This window comes from Oncorhynchus tshawytscha, linkage group LG03 (assembly GCF_018296145.1).
Source record: "Oncorhynchus tshawytscha isolate Ot180627B linkage group LG03, Otsh_v2.0, whole genome shotgun sequence".
Taxonomy (NCBI): Eukaryota; Metazoa; Chordata; class Actinopteri; order Salmoniformes; family Salmonidae; genus Oncorhynchus; species Oncorhynchus tshawytscha.
The window spans coordinates 48,798-65,472 of record NC_056431.1 but is presented as its reverse complement, the minus strand read 5'-3'; the positions used below and the strand labels follow the sequence as shown (position 1 = coordinate 65,472).

Genomic DNA, 16,675 nt, shown 5'->3' with positions numbered 1-16,675 from the left:
CCCCCCACTAAACACTGGGTGCTCAAAACAAAATGCCCCAGACACGGGGAACGATACCATAAACCAACACGTTCGTCTGTCTCAAACACCAGGGTTACAATAATCAATCCCGCACAAAGAAACGGGCGGGCCGGCTGACTAATAAAGCCCAACTAATTACAACAAACTCAAAACAGGTGTAATCAATAAACACATAAGGAGGGATAGAAAAGAATCAGTGGCTGGTAGTAGGCCGGCGACGACGACCGCCGAGCGCCACCCGAACGGGAAGGGGAGCCACCTTCGGTCTGAGTCGTGACAGTTGTGAGGTTTGTAAATCTCATTATACGTTGAAGAGCATATAGCACTGGAGGCACATTCCCGCTCCTCTTGCAAAACACAATCGTAGAAAACAAACGGTCCTCAATCAGCCGTTTGAATTTCCCCAGAGGCACCAATTCATCCAAATTGAGAGAGCCTTGCATAACCGATAATGACCAACAACACTAGGCCTATATTGTAAAGGCTAATATTATAACACCAATATGTAATGGTGTTAGTCTCCTGGTACAAATAACCACTCCTGTTACATCACTTTACTATTTCTATCTGCTTCAGAATTTCCTTAGAATTCCTTCCCGCGGCTCCGAACATCAAGTTTCCCGGTAGAACTAATTCAGGGGGATGTAGGGGTGTGTATGACTCACAGGTCGTGTAGACTCAACCGAATAGTAGCGGGATGAATACTGTTGGCTATTCTTTGCCTAACCATTCGATGATTCGGGGCGGGGTGTGAGGAGTGGCCAGCCGCACCAATTTCTGCAGAACAAGATTGGGCTTTGGGTTCTATAAGGGAATGGGATTCCTGCCTGCGCGCACCAGATAGTGCTTCAGCCACATTGTAAGTTTATACATTTTCCGTACGCTTTTTTTGTTTGTTGTGCATGCAAACCTAGTCTACATTTAAATAATACAAAAATGTTGTGATTTAACGAATTAGCTCACAATGTCTCAGTGTATATGCCTAATTATCCTTTTGAGGGACATACTTGGAAACATAATGTAGGTTTTTATAGAGAAACTTTTGAATTCAATGGGTGGTTTTGAGGATGTTATTCTAAGTGCAAAGTTGTTAAGTACATTTTTTAAAATGTAAAATAATCGTGTAGGCCTATAAAATAAATAGGCTGAAGTGAATTGATCACAAATCCCTCTAATGATGGTGTCCATTGGATTGGCCTACCCGTCGTCGCAGTTTGCGTTCATTTAAGTGAATAGTCTACTCTGAAATGTTAAACATTTAGGGCTACAAAGATAATACAGCTGCCTTGTTGATTATAGTTAGGCTATAGACAGCATGCGCAACTTGTATGTTCAACATGTTTGAAGAGTGTATTGAACAAATTAATTAGGTTCAAATTATTATGAAAAATATATCTCTTTGCCGTGGATGAACTGGATCAAAAATAAACAATAGAATGGTATGTGTGCGTAGGTGCATGTGTGCTTGAAATTAATTGTAAGAAATTCTTGTCCATTTGCCAAAATCATGTTCTGAGAACATTTGGATAACTTTCTCAAACATTCTGTGACAATCTTTGTTCCCAAAATGGGTGTGTTGGTTGTAGATAAATGGTGTTGACTGGTAGTGGAGCCTCCTGCCAGCTGGATGCTGTAACAGTATTTCACAGACACTCCAGACTACTGCAGATCATGCTTATCATACTATCCACCATTTAATCACCATGCTGTACAGTTGCATAATAGACCATTCCCCTGTTAAAGTACGTTTGCTCACTAATGAAGTTTGTCACTGGATGACGCCTTATGATGCTGGGATGTTAGTACCTTATGATGCTGGGCTGTTAGTACCTTATGATGCTGGGATGTTAGCACCTTATGATGCTGGGCTGTTAGCACCTTATGATGCTGGGGTGTTAGCACCTTATGATGCTGGGATGTTAGCACCTTATGATGCTGGGATGTTAGCATCTTATGATGCTGGGATGTTAGCACCTTATGACCTTGTTAGCACCTTATGATGCTGGGATGTTAGCACCTTATGATGCTGTTAGCACCTTATGATGCTGGGATGTTAGCACCTTATGATGCTGGGATGTTAGCACCTTATGATGATGCTGGGATGTTAGCACCTTATGATGCTGGGATGTTAGCACCTTATGATGCTGGGGTGTTAGCACCTTATCTTGTGATGCTGGGGTGTTAGCACCTTATGATGTTAGCATCTTATGATTGCACCTTATGATGCTGGGGTGTTGCACCTTATGATGCTGGGGTGTTAGCACCTTATGATGCTGGGGGGTTAGCACCTTATGATGCTGGGATGTTAGCACCTTAGGATGCTGGGATGTTAGCACCTTAGGATGCTGGGATGTTAGCACCTTATGATGCTGGGGTGTTGGCATCTTGTGATGCTGGGATGTTAGCATCTTGTGATGCTGGGATGTTAGCATCTTGTGATGTCTTGTTTTCTAACAGTGTATATCTAAAACCTCAAAGGGTTCATCGGCTGTCCCCATAGAATAACTATTTGAAGAACCCTTTTTGGTTCCAGGTAAAAACTATTGAAGCCAACACTTTTAGGTTCCTTGTAGAACCTTTTCTACAGAGGGTTAATTTGGGAAACCTTTTTTCTAAGACAGTGTGATTGTTCTTTGGCCCAGATGAATGTCCACACGTTTGATTCTGGATTTTAGATGAGCCCACCACAATGCTTTATGAATAAAGGCAGCCAGCACTCACAAAGATGGTACATTATTTTGTTTCACTCCATAGTTTAACTTTCCAGGAAACCATGAATCAAGGATTGACGTTGAGCAGGTACAATGTTTGTGATGCTGGTTGTAAACTCAAGACACGATGTTGAGTCTTCGTCTGACCAGATAAACACAGTCAAGCACAGTTTATAGGTGCTTCACATCCTATACAGTTTATAGGTGCCACACACACACACACACATACACCAGAGTGAATACATCCATCAGTAGGTCCAACCCAGAGACCAGACCATCTAGTGACTGTTTATGGTTTCCTGTTTATATTGCTGTTGGGGAAAATATTTTTTTCATGTTAAGGAAATTGCTCCAGGTTGTGTTTACAGGTTCTGTCACGCCTTCTTCGACACCACATGAAGGCTCCTCATCAAATCCATTCATTATAACCCACACAATAATTCACATTTCCTTTTGCTGTAGGATTCTTTCCTGTTGTGAGAAACTGGTGAAATGAAGATCCTGCATCTGTAACCATTATTCTGCCCTGCCCTCCACCTCTCTTTCCAAATAACCTTTTCATTTAGACGGGATACTTTTGTTAAGACCAAGTTTGGATACTTTCTCACTATATCGTTCAGTGTTGCTCTATTTCCTTTCAGGCTAAACACAATGTTCTCTTCCTGTTGTGTCAGTCTGCATCACAATGCCCATGGACGTGCACCCTTCATTTGTTAAGGAATATCATAATGGGGAATTTCCACTTAATACACAAGACAGAGCCAATTAACGGGAAAGTGGCCTTTCAGACCATTTAGGGCAATGTGTAATTGTTTCACCCCCAAGCTCAGACTTGATCTTGCCAAAGCCACATATACACCTGTCAAAAGTTTGCAACACAAACAATACCGTTTTTAGTCTTCAATGACATGCAAACCACAACAGCCACATCAATAAGTGCCCTGACTTAATTTCTCAGATGTACTGCATCATATCACAGCCAAATCAGAGAAGTGTGCTAAGTTAAGTCAATAACAGCCGAGCAATAACATCTAATCTGTGCTACTCCAACTGCTTATGGTTCAAGTAGCCTTACATATTGTTATAGTTAAGCAATCTGGTACAATGTGATCATTACAATACGAATTCAGTGTAGTGTTCTGTTCTATTGATGATCAAGGTCACACAGTACGTTATTAATACTGTGTAATTACTGCGGTTGTTACTGTACAGCATGGCAACCCTATTGTAGCCAACACTACATTACTTAAATCTGCAACATTGGTTTGCTGAAACCTCAGCCACTGATAGATATCACTCACCAACCGCCACATTGTGAATAACAGTAAAACTGCAGAAACCACTGCTGCCAAGGTGATCTAACACAGATACATGACAAATAAGATTTTTTTTTTTTAAACAGGAACAGTTTCACAGGCTTCTGAATTTTCAATATGATTGAAATGAGCTGTGATAGTGGTTCTGGAAAAGTTGCTGTCACTCCCCCTGTAAAAAGCCTTTTGAGAAACATTCTGGCTGTGTAAACAAACTGACTGTGTTCACACAGCTACCCGAAGAACACAATTCACAATTTTCCATATCCAATCTTTTTTTCTGAGTGTCCAGACTCCGTGTCCAGACATTTTACCCATATCAGATTTGCTCATTCACACAGATGTAGCCTCTGAAGTAGATGGCCGGGCGGGTGGATGTGGAGCTAGAGAAAGCAGGGGTACAAAGTGTAGAACACAGTTCCTACATTCGAATATAAAAATAGATTTTATCAAACAAGACTATGCCACATTTTATCTCTGGGACCATCAGGATGACAAATCAGAGCAAGATTACTGAATGTAAGTCAATTATTTACCTTCAGAGGTGAATATATCAAACCAGTTGCTGGGATAAACGTTTTTTGTTGTTGTGCACTCTCCTCAAACTATAGCATGGTATTTTTTCACTGTAATAGCTACTGTAAATTGGACAGTGTGTTACATTAACAAAAATTTAAACTTTCATCCCATAAGACATGTCTATGTCCTGGAAAGTTTGCTGTTACTTACAACTGTCATGCAAATCACATTAGCGCACGTTAGCTCAACCGTCCCAGTATAGGGACACCGATCATGTAGAAGTTAAAATGTTGGGGTGGTTGCCATGGTAATGGCAGGTCATGTCCAAAAAAAGGAACACTTCAGAGTAAATCAGTTCTGAATTGAGCATCTAGACTGAGGTCACATTTGTACCATCAGAATTGTGATCCACATACAGTATGGTGGTGGTATACAGTAAGTCAAAAGATCAGATTCATGTGTTTTTTGTTGTTGCTGTTTACACATTAGGGACAAGATCAGAGAGGTATCAGATATGGAAATAATTGACAAAAGATCTGAATTGGGCTGCCTGTGTAAACACAGCCCCTGTGGTCCACAGCCAGACTAGCATGACCTGTAGTTCTGTATATTAAACAGCCAAGTTTCTTTGTTTACACCTCCTAATGCCTCAACGTCTGTGTCTAAAACACAGCCGGCACCAGCTGTAAATCGAAAGTGATAAGATGTAAATGTTAGGCTTCTCTATTTAGAGAAAGAGGGGAAGAAGGACATTGCATTGGTTATCCCATAGGTCTAGGACGTCTTGTCAGCAGAGCTAACAGCATACAGCTGTAGTGAAGAACTCTGAAATAGGATCCATTCACGTCTTCAGGCTTTATGATGATGTGTATGTTTAATGGAACAGGCATGCAGCTAAAGCAGTTAATAACTGATGCCTACCAGAACCCCACAGTCATCAGTTCAACATGAATTGATAGGTGACAAACAGAAATGAAGCTTGAAATCAACCAGCCACTGAAACCCTATTGTTGATTTATATGTTACGTTAAAGAGTCAGTCTTGGATAATTGTACTGGACCGTTCTGACCATAGACAATCTTGACCTTGACTCGTCATGAAGAGGTAAACCAAATGTTGGTGGTGTAATCATAGTCCTGTAGAAAGCTTTAAAGTGCTCCCTAAGTTAACAGATCCCTTGTGCCTGAATGTTCACGGTCAATCTGTGACCACAGTTTGAGTGGAATAGATGATTTGCCATTGAAAACAATGGGCCCCCACTTCTTTAGACCTCACTCTGTTGACTGGAAAGGAACTGCTTTGAACGATGCCTAAATAAACCGAGGTAGAGAACAGAGAGTGAAGGAAATGTGCATGGAGATCTGTTAGACCCAGATGTAAGTATATTCAGTGGAGTCTGACCTGAACAAATGAGATGTCAAGACCACCCTTTCAATCACTGTCATTCAAATGCGATTCTTGTTTGAAGTGGGGGTCTGCAAATCCTGATTACGTCCAGATGCATCCGGTTAGGATGGACCCCTGTTTCCTGAATTTCTCAACTCATTGGGATCGGGCCTCAACAAGCAATGGTATAAGATTCTTAAACAACCAGACACATACAGTACACATTAACCAGGCACACACACACACTCTGTTGATACAGTAAGTTTTGCAAGATAGGACGCCATATTTGGAATCCATTTGGGAATGGCGGTCGAATCTACAGATAATCCATAGATAAAGTATTTTCAAAACGGTCTTTGTCCTAAATACATTTATAGGCTGTGAAAGATTAGTGGAATCTGTGTGGGTAGCTGGACAGGTAGGATGACTGACAGTGAAGGTGAACAGGTGGTCACGTGTCAGGTGACAGGAATGGATGAGACTGAGGCAGGAATTCCTTTAACCATAAAGTGGTATATTTACGGAGTAGTCTGTGCTGCATCACAAAGGAAACAAATAACATGTATCCAATCAAATTCATAATCAAAGATCAAATCATATCATTCATTATTAACATAATTTAGGGATTTCAACAGTTCAGTTCATTAAGAAGTCAATAGTAATCATCCGCGAGTCATTTAGGCTCGTAACTATTTATCATAAATCATGAATACAAACAGTGAATGGTTATACAATCTATAATCCCCATTATCAAAGTCATTCAGTTAGCAAACAATGGCGGTAATAACTATAAACAATAACTGATGGCCCATCTCCGGATCGCAACAGATAGTTCAGATGAAAGGTAACAGAGTCGGTGGACTTACGTGGATTCATGGACGCACAGAACTTCTGGATCAGATGGAGTTGAGGAAGAGAAAGCGGCGAGATCAAGCGATGGCAATTTCCTCCTTTTATGGAGTTGAGATCTGTCGGACATTTCCACCTGACCTAATTAAAGCGCCCCTGGCCCAGCTGAGTAAATGGCAATGAATTAAAGGATTATTCCACCAACTCCATGGGCCATTTCTACAGGCTGTTTTACATTAGCTGAATCCTGTCCTAAAGACATGTATAGGCTGTTTTACATTATCTGAATCCTGTCCTAAACACATTTATAGGGTGTTTTACATTAGCTGAATCCTGTCCTAAACACATTTATAGGCTGTTTTACATTAGCTGAATCCTAAACACATTATAGGCTGTTTTACATTAGCTGAATCTTGTCCTAAAGACATTTATAGGCTGCTGCACTTGCTATAGGCCTATTGTTGACCTTTTTGTTGGTGACACTTTAATATCTTGATAATATGCAGATGTTTAAATGGCAAATCCACAGATGAAACCATAACAAAACGGTTGCCCCGCCTCTGTTTTGATAAAAAGCTAAGGAATGGGCCTGGAGAAATGTAACCACTCTCAGATTAATAGACAAAGACTGGTCATCCATGATATCAAAATGATTGATATCAAAATGACTGGTCATCCATGATGTCCATGTTATGAGGCTATACAGTGTTGGTTTACATTTACAATGTTTACAAACAATGGAGTAAAACATTCTTATATTTTGAGTTCTCATGGAGAGTGTCGTGTCTTTACTATCATTAAATTGAAGATTTCGTTTTTATCAAAGATTCTCTGTTATTAGTATTACGCGATCAACCGATTAATCATGTAACTGTAATTAACTAGGAAGTCGGGGCACCAAGGAAAATATTCAGATTACAAAGTTATAATTTCCTAATATAACTTTTCAAATATTTTATATCTGATCAATTAGTCTTCGAATTGATTAATTAATTATTTTACCTCACGTTAGTCTCATTCCAAACGTCGTAATTTGTTGCCTATCTGCATGAACCGTCTTCACTATGAGTCATACATCAATTGTCTTAAATGATTTATTTATTAACTAACTAAACAATCACAGAAGTGCATAAACAAACAAGTAAATATGTTAACAAGGAATGATAGGGGAATGTGCCCTAGTGGGCTAAACCGGCATGGCGACTTGTGAGACGAAAGGGGAGTGAGGGTCAGCTGAGAAGTCACTACAGAGTAGATAATTATAACTATTGAAATGCTAATCCTTTGCACATGAACGCTCACTCATTCGGGAACAATTACAATCAATATATATATTTACGCTCAGTGTGTCGTCTTGATCACTGTTGAAAAGTTTGTTTATTTTGTAGAATTGTCCGTCTTTCTGTCGTGGTTAGAGTGGATAGTTCAGAGTGACATTCATTCATGTTTCGGCGGTTGTCGTTCTTCACGTTCAATGATACCGAATTCCTAGCTGCAGACTAGCAATTAATATCAAAGACTTGTTCTTATTCTGTCGATATCGATAGTCTTAAGAGTTTAACCACGTGGTATGGTTAAAAGATTCAGCAATCATCTGCAACCTTTGTCCTCTCGTGATTGAGAGAACATGGTCTGTTGAAAACTTCTCAAAGTTGGGGTTTTATTCGTGAGTTGCAGAAAAGGGCCTGTCCCAACTTGCCCGACCCTAACTGGGCTCATGGGCAGTCCTCTGATTTAGTTAAACTCAAAAGGGAATTGGAGTTTCCTTCATTAAACAGTCCAAAATCACATTACACAATTTTACAAACAGTATCATCCTCAGTCGTTCATCTTATACAACAATTAGATGTAAACCTCATATCTGAGGCTATTATATTAACAGCTTTATGGTAATGTGGCCGCACCGTCTCATGAGTTTTACAAACTTGTACCAAACGGACCAGTGCGTAGCTGGATTCTTCACCAATCTTTTATACCTTCTCCAGAACATAAATGTTGTTCGGACGTCAAGTTCTGTGAGGTGGAAGAAATTCCTTTGTTCTGAAAATTCACTCTGTCACTATACTGTGGCCATAAGGAGATAATCTCTTCCAGGAATTTACGACCTCTCTGACCACAGCAGCCTAGTTGTAGGAGGCAGGGAGAGGGGTGGGGCTTGCTGTACCCAAAGAGGGCAACGTCATGACAAGTGTGACAGTTGAATTAAGCTCATGAGGCACATACATACAATTTATAAGTCTAAAAATGGATGTAGCAACTACAGATTGTCCCTTGTAAGTCTATTAAAAGTGTACAAGGTTGAGCATGTGTCCATTAGGCCTATGAAATTTATTTGGATTAGCATGAATTAGATTGAGCAATAAAAGCCCCACTTTTATTCCATAGGCTGGGATCCGCACTATGCAGCTGTTGCAAGACCACATTTTTCACCGGCTGTCCACTGGTTTCAAAAATAATGATTGATAGGCAGCTTTAACTTCTTGAATTCAAACATTTATTGGGTTCAAATAATACATATAGATTTGAACAGCCATCCACAACAACAACAATCCATAAGGCGCAAATAGCTAAAAGAGAGAGCAGCAGTGTGATTCACATCAATGCGCTATGTAGATATCAATAATAAGTGATATCCGTATCGCCGTAGACTAGACCACTGCTGTCATCCTTACCGCCAAGCATTTATTCAAGTTGGATAATCTTTTGAAGCCGACAGCAGTCGCACCATTGGAAGACATAGCTTTGACTGTAGCCTACCGAAGCCCATTCCTGCTCTTTTCCCGCAATCCATCAAACACATTTGGTGTGCCATCATATTGGTCTCTGATTTGAGGTCAGACTCGCTCAGGTAGAACAAACTTAAACTTGCTCCTTTTTTCAATGCTGATTTGAATGTCATTGAAAAAACAGAAGTGTTAGATTTGTTTATTTCGCAAAAACATCCTTTCTGAATTTAAAAATAATCCTTGAAGTAATCATGTCGTTTTTCAGATGTATCTGTACATGTAATCCTACTCCCCAACCCTGAGCATGAGCAATAGTAGCGCAAAATAATCTGTTATCGTGTAAGAAACATTTATAATTGAAGGCTAGGATGTCACAGGATGCTATGTTTAAATTAGATCTAACCACATTTCAGTTGAATCTGTTGTCAACACAACTTGATCTGATAAACAAATACTTTCTGTGTTCCAACAGTTGATCTGTCCATGTTTGTGTTCAAGGAGAGAGACTAGAGAAACGTTCCAACATGGAGGGGACACAGGGCCTCCTGGCCATCTTCACCATAGCAACATGTTTTCTGGTTAACGGAGCACAAAAAACAGGTAAGCATGTTTGTCTCCTGACATCTGAATCATTCCAGAATGCAGACCACAGTCCAGAATGGCATAAACATAGAAACACTGAAGAAATACCACACAAATGCAAAATTATGACCAACTCTTTGGGGCTTTAGACTGCTGAGCAGTTATAAGAAATGGGTTTTTATAAAAGCACGATAAAAATAATATTTGATTAATAGATTGATTTATTGATTAATTGCTTTCATTGCTCATCCCATGCACCAAAAACCTTGTGGTTTAGACACTTTTACGGAATTCCATTGGCTGACGACCATTTTCTTCCCCTCCCAGTCTGCAAGGAAGAGGCCGTGGCCGACATCGTCTTCCTGGTGGACGGTTCATGGAGCATCGGCTCAGAGAACTTCAAACAGATTCGCCAGTTCTTGTACACGCTGGTTAACAGCTTTGACGTGGCCCCCGACCAGGTGCGCATCGGTCTGGTCCAGTACAGCAACACACCGCGCACCGAGTTCCTCCTCAACACCTTCCAGGACAAACAGGACATCCTGCAGTACATTACAAACCTGCGTTATATGGGTGGTGAAACCAACACGGGCCTGGGCCTGGACTTCCTGCTGAACGAGCTCTTTGTTGTCCGCGCAGGGAGTCGGGTGAATAGGAACGTGCCCCAGATCGGCGTGGTGATCACTGACGGTGAATCAATGGACAATGTGGGGCTGCATGCCCTTAAGCTGAAGAAGCAGGGCGTAACGCTGTACGCCATCGGGATCAAAGAAGCAGACGAAGATCAGCTGAAGGAGATTGCCACTACACCTCACAACCAGCACGTGTACAGCGTGTCAGACTTTGCTGCACTGCAGGGGATCTCCCAGAGCCTCATCCAGGTGCTATGTACTACCGTAGATGAGGCAAAGAGACCAATATTCAAAGTGGTACAAGGTACTATAACAGTGTATTTATTGTTTCCATTTGAAAAATATTCTTTACAAAATAAATTATAGGATTATTTTCCTTAATCTCCAGAGTGCCTCAACGCCACAGTGGCTGACATTGTGTTCCTTGTGGATGGCTCCACCAGCATCAGCCCTACAAACTTCCAGGAGGTTCGGAGGTTTCTCCACAGCTTCATCGAGGGGCTGGATATCGGAGCGGACAAGGTTCGCGTAGGACTGGCCCAGTTCAGTAATGAGATCCAGAAGCAATTCCATTTGGGGGAACATACGGACCAAAGGGCCCTACTGGAGCAAGTGGACGGGCTTGTACAGCTCGAGGGAGGCACAGCCACCGGCAAAGCCATTACTGTCCTTCGGGAAGAGTTTTTCACCAAGGCCAACGGTAGCCGCGCTGATCAGAGGGTGCCTCAGATTGCTGTGGTGCTCACCGATGGGGAGTCTGCGGACAACGTAACGCTGCCAGCCAAGGCGCTAAGGCAGCAAGGGGTCATTGTGTTTGCTATTGGAGTTGGGGCAGCCAACATCACCGAGCTGAAGGATATCGCTAACAGGCCCCATGAGCATTTCGTGGTCAACATAGAACATTTCCAGGCCCTACAAACACTTTCTCAGGGTCTGCTGCAGACTGTCTGTGTCTCCATCAAGAACCAGAGGATGGGTAAGGGACTTTTATAAGGAAACATACTGTATGTTGTAACAAATTGTGAATGTTGAACTTGCAAACTATGTAATCCAAGTGACTTGCCTTAGTTGTACCATGGGATACCATTCTAAGCAAAAGTATGCAACCTTGAGAGGCAGACATTGGTTACGGCCGCTTGTGCCAACATTAAAGTCAACATTCAAAGGACCATTTCTAAAAATGAAAATAAAATATGACATACATTCACACTGTTGTCATAGCAATTATTCTATCTTTTTTCAGCTCTAATCCCAAAGTTCTCTGATATCTTCTTCCTGGTGGACAGCAATATGATGCAGGCAGACTTCCAGCTGGTCAGAACCCTTCTGATGCGACTGGTCAACCAACTCAACCCGAGCACTAAAACGATGCGCCTGGGTCTGGCCCAGTTTGCCCAGGACACCAAGGTGGAGTTCTTACTGAACACCCACAACACCAAGGAAGAGTACTTGGCAGCTCTTAGGAAATTCAGGCTGCCGCTGCGTCCCAACAGGTCTCGTCACCTGGGCAATGCCCTGGAATACGCCCGTGCACACTTCTTCACCACAGCGTCTGGTGGCCGTAATGAACAAGGCTACCGGCAGTTTCTAGTCACGGTGACAGGGGGGGATTCGAAGGATAACGTGATGAAGGTGGCACGTACTATCAAATCTGAAGGGACAACCATTGTGTCTATCGGGTTGGGTGAATCTACACTTCCAGAGCTAAAGTTAATGGCCACCTCGCCATTCTTTTACCAGACTACATCCATCACCTCTGTGCTAAAGACTGTCTTTGAGACTGAAGAGGTGGTCACTGTGACTGACGGTAAGGGCATTTGTGGATTTTTGCTGAATTAAGTGAATATCTGATCTCTTGTGAAATAGTTGCTCATTATACACAAAGGATAACAGATTGCTGTTGACTAACAATTTCCTCTCTATTGCAGATTGCAGTGAAGCTTCACTGGCTGACATTGTGTTTATAGTTGATGAGTCTTCGAGCAATAGTACTGCAAACTTCCAGCTGGTTCGTGGATTCATCTACAAGATAGTAGACGGCCTAGATATAGACTTCAACAGGGTGAGGGTGGGCATCGTCCTCTATAGCAACAAGGCCTCGGCCCAGGTCTACCTCAACTCCTTCCGAGAAAAAACAAATATCCTTCAGTTCATCAAGATCCTGCCCTACCGTCGCGGTCTCACATACACTGGCGAGGCCCTGGAGTATGCCAGGGAGAAGATGTTTATCAAGGAGAGGGGCAGCCGGAAAGAACAGGGGGTGCAGCAGGTGGCGATAGTCATCACCGGAAAGTCCCAGGACAACGTAACTTCTCATGCCGCTGCACTGCGCAGAGCTGGTGTCACTGTCTATGCAGTGGGGATCAAGGATGCTGACGAGAACGAGCTGAGACAGATCGCTTCAGATCCCCCTAACAAGCACGTATTGCATGTGGACAGCTTTGCCAAGCTCAAGACCCTGGAGAAGAGCCTGAAGAAGAGTGTGTGCTACAATATCCTTAAAAAAGCAGTCAAAGACAACGCAAGGACATACACTGCCAAGCAAAGTGAGATCAAAATGACTGTAACAATGCTTCTTGTTGTTTAATTTGTAGAGGAATGTTGATACAGACATAATGTGATCTCCGAGATGACACTAGTGCTTTCTTTTCTCTTTTGATTCTAGGCTGTTTGCAGACAGATGAAGCAGACATGTTCTTCCTGATCGACCACTCAGGGAGTATTGAATATCCAGACTTTGCTGACATGAAGACATTTATTAACAAATTCATAAACACATTCCACATCGGACCGCATCATGTCCGCGTGGGTGTGGTAAAGTTCTCTGATACACCAGCTCTTGAGTTTGATTTGACAACCTACCCTGACAAACCTTCAGTGGAGAAAGCAGTGGATGGTATCATGCAACTTGGAGGCGGGACAAAGACCGGATTAGCGCTGAACTCTATGGGTCCCCACTTTGATCGGGCTAAGGCCACCCGTAGTAACAAAGTTCGTGAGTACCTCATTGTCATCACAGACGGAGAGTCTGAAGACAGCGTGAAGGATCAAGCAGCAAAGCTGAGGGCGCAGGGCATCACCATATATGCCATTGGCGTGAAGCTAGCTAACGATACACAGCTGCTGGAGATTGCTGGCAGCCAAGAGAAGAAGTTCTTTGTCAACAACTTTGACTCTCTGAAACCAATAAAAAATGACATCATCACAGATATCTGCTCCCCTGATAGTAAGGGCATCTCTATTGTTTTTAAGTGTTACATCTTATTTATTTTTTGATTTCAGTAAAAATATGAAACACCTTGTCTCTTGCCAGGGATTGATTATGAGCACACATTGAGTTATAACAACAGCTAAATTAATATTTGTTCTCTATTCATAGTTTGCAACGACATGAAGGGGGACGTCCTCTTCTTGATCGACAGCTCAGGTAGCATCAACAACCCAGACTTCCAGAAGATGAAGGTCTTCATGCAATCCATCATCAACAAATCTGACATAGGCCTGGATAAAGTGCACGTGGGCATCATACAGTTCAGCACCAGCCAACAGGTCATCTTCCCTCTCAACAAGCATAACGATAAGGAAGGCATGTTGCAGGATTTACAAACGATGCAACAGATAGGCGGGGGCACACACACCGGCAAAGCCCTGTCCTACACATCGCAGTTCTTTGACCCACCGAAAGGAGGGCGCACTAACGTGAAGCAGTTCCTGATTGTCGTAACCGATGGTGAGGCGCAGGATGAGGTCATGTCTCCTGCCAAGAAACTTCAAGACAAGGGTGTGATCATCTACGCTATTGGGGTGGTCAATGCCAACAATACACAGTTACTGGAGATCAGTGGCGCACAGGAGAGGGTCTACTCCGAGAGGGACTTTGATGCACTCAAGGCTTTGGATAGCCAACTGGCATTGGCAATCTGTGATCCGGAGAGAGGTGAGTGCCACTTGGTTCATGAAACATTACTTAAAAGCAACAATGAGTTCACATTTCTTAGATTTTGACATTGATATTTTCCTCTATCTCTTCTTCTCTTCCACCAGAGTGTGTGAGGACGGAGATCGCAGACATTATTTTCTTGGTGGACGGCTCCACCAGCATCAGCTCAGATAATTTTGACATAATGAAAAACTTCATGATGTCCGTGGTCAATGAAACCTCTGTTGGGGAGAAGCAGACACGCTATGGTCTGATTGTCTTTTCAGACAACCCCGAGTCTAAATTCACACTCAACGAATACAAATCTAAGCGAGACGTCAATAGTGCCATCGCAAAGCTTAGAGAGCCCAGTGGAGACACCTACACTGGAAAGGCACTCAAGTATTCCTTGGGTTATTTTGGTGCACAGTACGGCGGGCGAAAGGCCCTAAATGTTCCCCAGTGGTTGATGGTGATCACAGATGGTGAGGCTACTGACCCCTATAGCCTAGCTGGGCCAGCCAAGGAGCTACGGGACAATGGGATCATAGTCTATAGCATCGGAGTGGTTGGAGCAAATAAGCAAGAGCTTGAGCTCATGGCAGGGGACACGAATAAGGTTTTCTTTGTGGATGACTTCCATAAACTAGACACACTGCACAAAAATATTTCCTTTGAATTCTGCCAAACGAGCAAACCAGGTAAGACAGAATCCAACTGTAAAAACATCTAAACTGAAAGTACAAAGCCTTGTAGCATAAGCATTTTGAAATGAGATGGTTCAACATGATCTGACATCTTCTCTTCTCCTCTTAGTCTGTGAAAAAACGCAGGGGGATCTGGTCCTGTTGATTGACAGCTCAGGGAGCATCAGCACCACCGACTTCACTATCATGAAGAAGTTTGCCACAGACCTTGTTTCCAGCTTCAACATTGCAGAGCAGTCCTTCCGGGTGGGAGTCGCCCAGTTCAGCAGTGATCCTAAAAAGGAGTTCTTCTTGAATGAGTATTACACAGAAGCAGAGGTGAACAACCAGATAAACAATATGATGCAGATTAGGTACACAACGAACATCGGAAAGGCCCTGGACTACGTCCGTACAGAGTACTTCCAACCAGCTAGAGGGAGCCGTATCAATGCCAAGGTCTCTCAGAACCTGGTTGTGATCACTGACGGACGTTCAGATGACGATGTTGTTGATGCAGCAGAGAAGCTCAAGGCCATGAACATTGAGGTGTTTGCCATCGGTATCGGGAAAGACCACAAACCTGTTGAGCTTGGGCAAATCACTCTCAACCCGGAAAGGGTCTTCTCTGTGCAGGACTTTGCCAGCCTGGACAAGATCAAAAAGAAGGTGGTGGATACTATATGCTCCTCCAAGGTACCAGACACTCAAGCGTGTGAGTAAACCGTATGCACGTTTTATTTCCTCTGTCTCTCCTGACTCAATGTAAAACCCTCGTCAAAGAATGCTTGTTAGTGTTTGAAAAACAGGCTATTTTACATTCTCTCATATTATCCTTGAGTAAACATAACACATAAAGCTTTTGAACTTGTTAAAGGGGTTAATTTGGATGTTAAGTAATAATGAGTGTGTCTGTGTCCAATAGGCTGCACCATAGACATTGCCATGGGGTTCGATATTACACGCAGGGCCACCACCCAGGGGCTCTTCGATGGCCAAGCCCAGCTACAGGCCTTCCTGCCACAGATCATCCGCTATGTGTCCAACCTGAAGGGCCTGTGCTGCGTGGCGGGAGATGGTTCCATTGAGACTAACATTGGCTTCCGCGTGGTGGAGCAGGACGGAAAGGTTCTCTACGACTACAACTTCGAGAAGTACGACGAGAAAATTGTGGAGAAGGTTATGGCCCTGCAGACCTCCCAGACAACATACTTCAACTCCTTCCTCCTGCGCTCCTTCAGTGATAAGTTCCAGAAATCTAATGCTGGCGTGAAGGTGGGCCCAAACATTATGTCTCCTGTGTGGTTGATCACAGACTCCAAAAATGTTCA

General features: G+C 42.8%; 1 protein-coding gene across 4 annotated transcripts in view; it reads left to right on the top strand.

The window, feature by feature from the left end:
* Nucleotides 1-726: 726 nt before the first annotated feature.
* LOC112239893 (collagen alpha-6(VI) chain-like) overlaps nucleotides 727-16,675 on the top strand; it is a 34,894-nt gene continuing 18,945 nt past the window's right edge. The window contains exons 1-11 of one of the 4 annotated variants that reach the window (XM_042306741.1): nucleotides 727-880; nucleotides 9,998-10,125; nucleotides 10,435-11,043; nucleotides 11,128-11,715; nucleotides 11,983-12,546; nucleotides 12,668-13,285; nucleotides 13,405-13,965; nucleotides 14,119-14,676; nucleotides 14,784-15,359; nucleotides 15,475-16,059; nucleotides 16,270-16,619. In XM_042306741.1, coding sequence (XP_042162675.1) covers nucleotides 10,050-10,125; nucleotides 10,435-11,043; nucleotides 11,128-11,715; nucleotides 11,983-12,546; nucleotides 12,668-13,285; nucleotides 13,405-13,965; nucleotides 14,119-14,676; nucleotides 14,784-15,359; nucleotides 15,475-16,059; nucleotides 16,270-16,619 — 5,085 coding nt within the window. In that variant the 5' untranslated portion in view covers nucleotides 727-880; nucleotides 9,998-10,049. The remainder of the gene's footprint in view (nucleotides 881-9,997; nucleotides 10,126-10,434; nucleotides 11,044-11,127; nucleotides 11,716-11,982; nucleotides 12,547-12,667; nucleotides 13,286-13,404; nucleotides 13,966-14,118; nucleotides 14,677-14,783; nucleotides 15,360-15,474; nucleotides 16,060-16,269; nucleotides 16,620-16,675) is intronic. The other 3 variants (XM_042306745.1, XM_042306746.1, XM_042306753.1) reach the window with 3 other exon arrangements.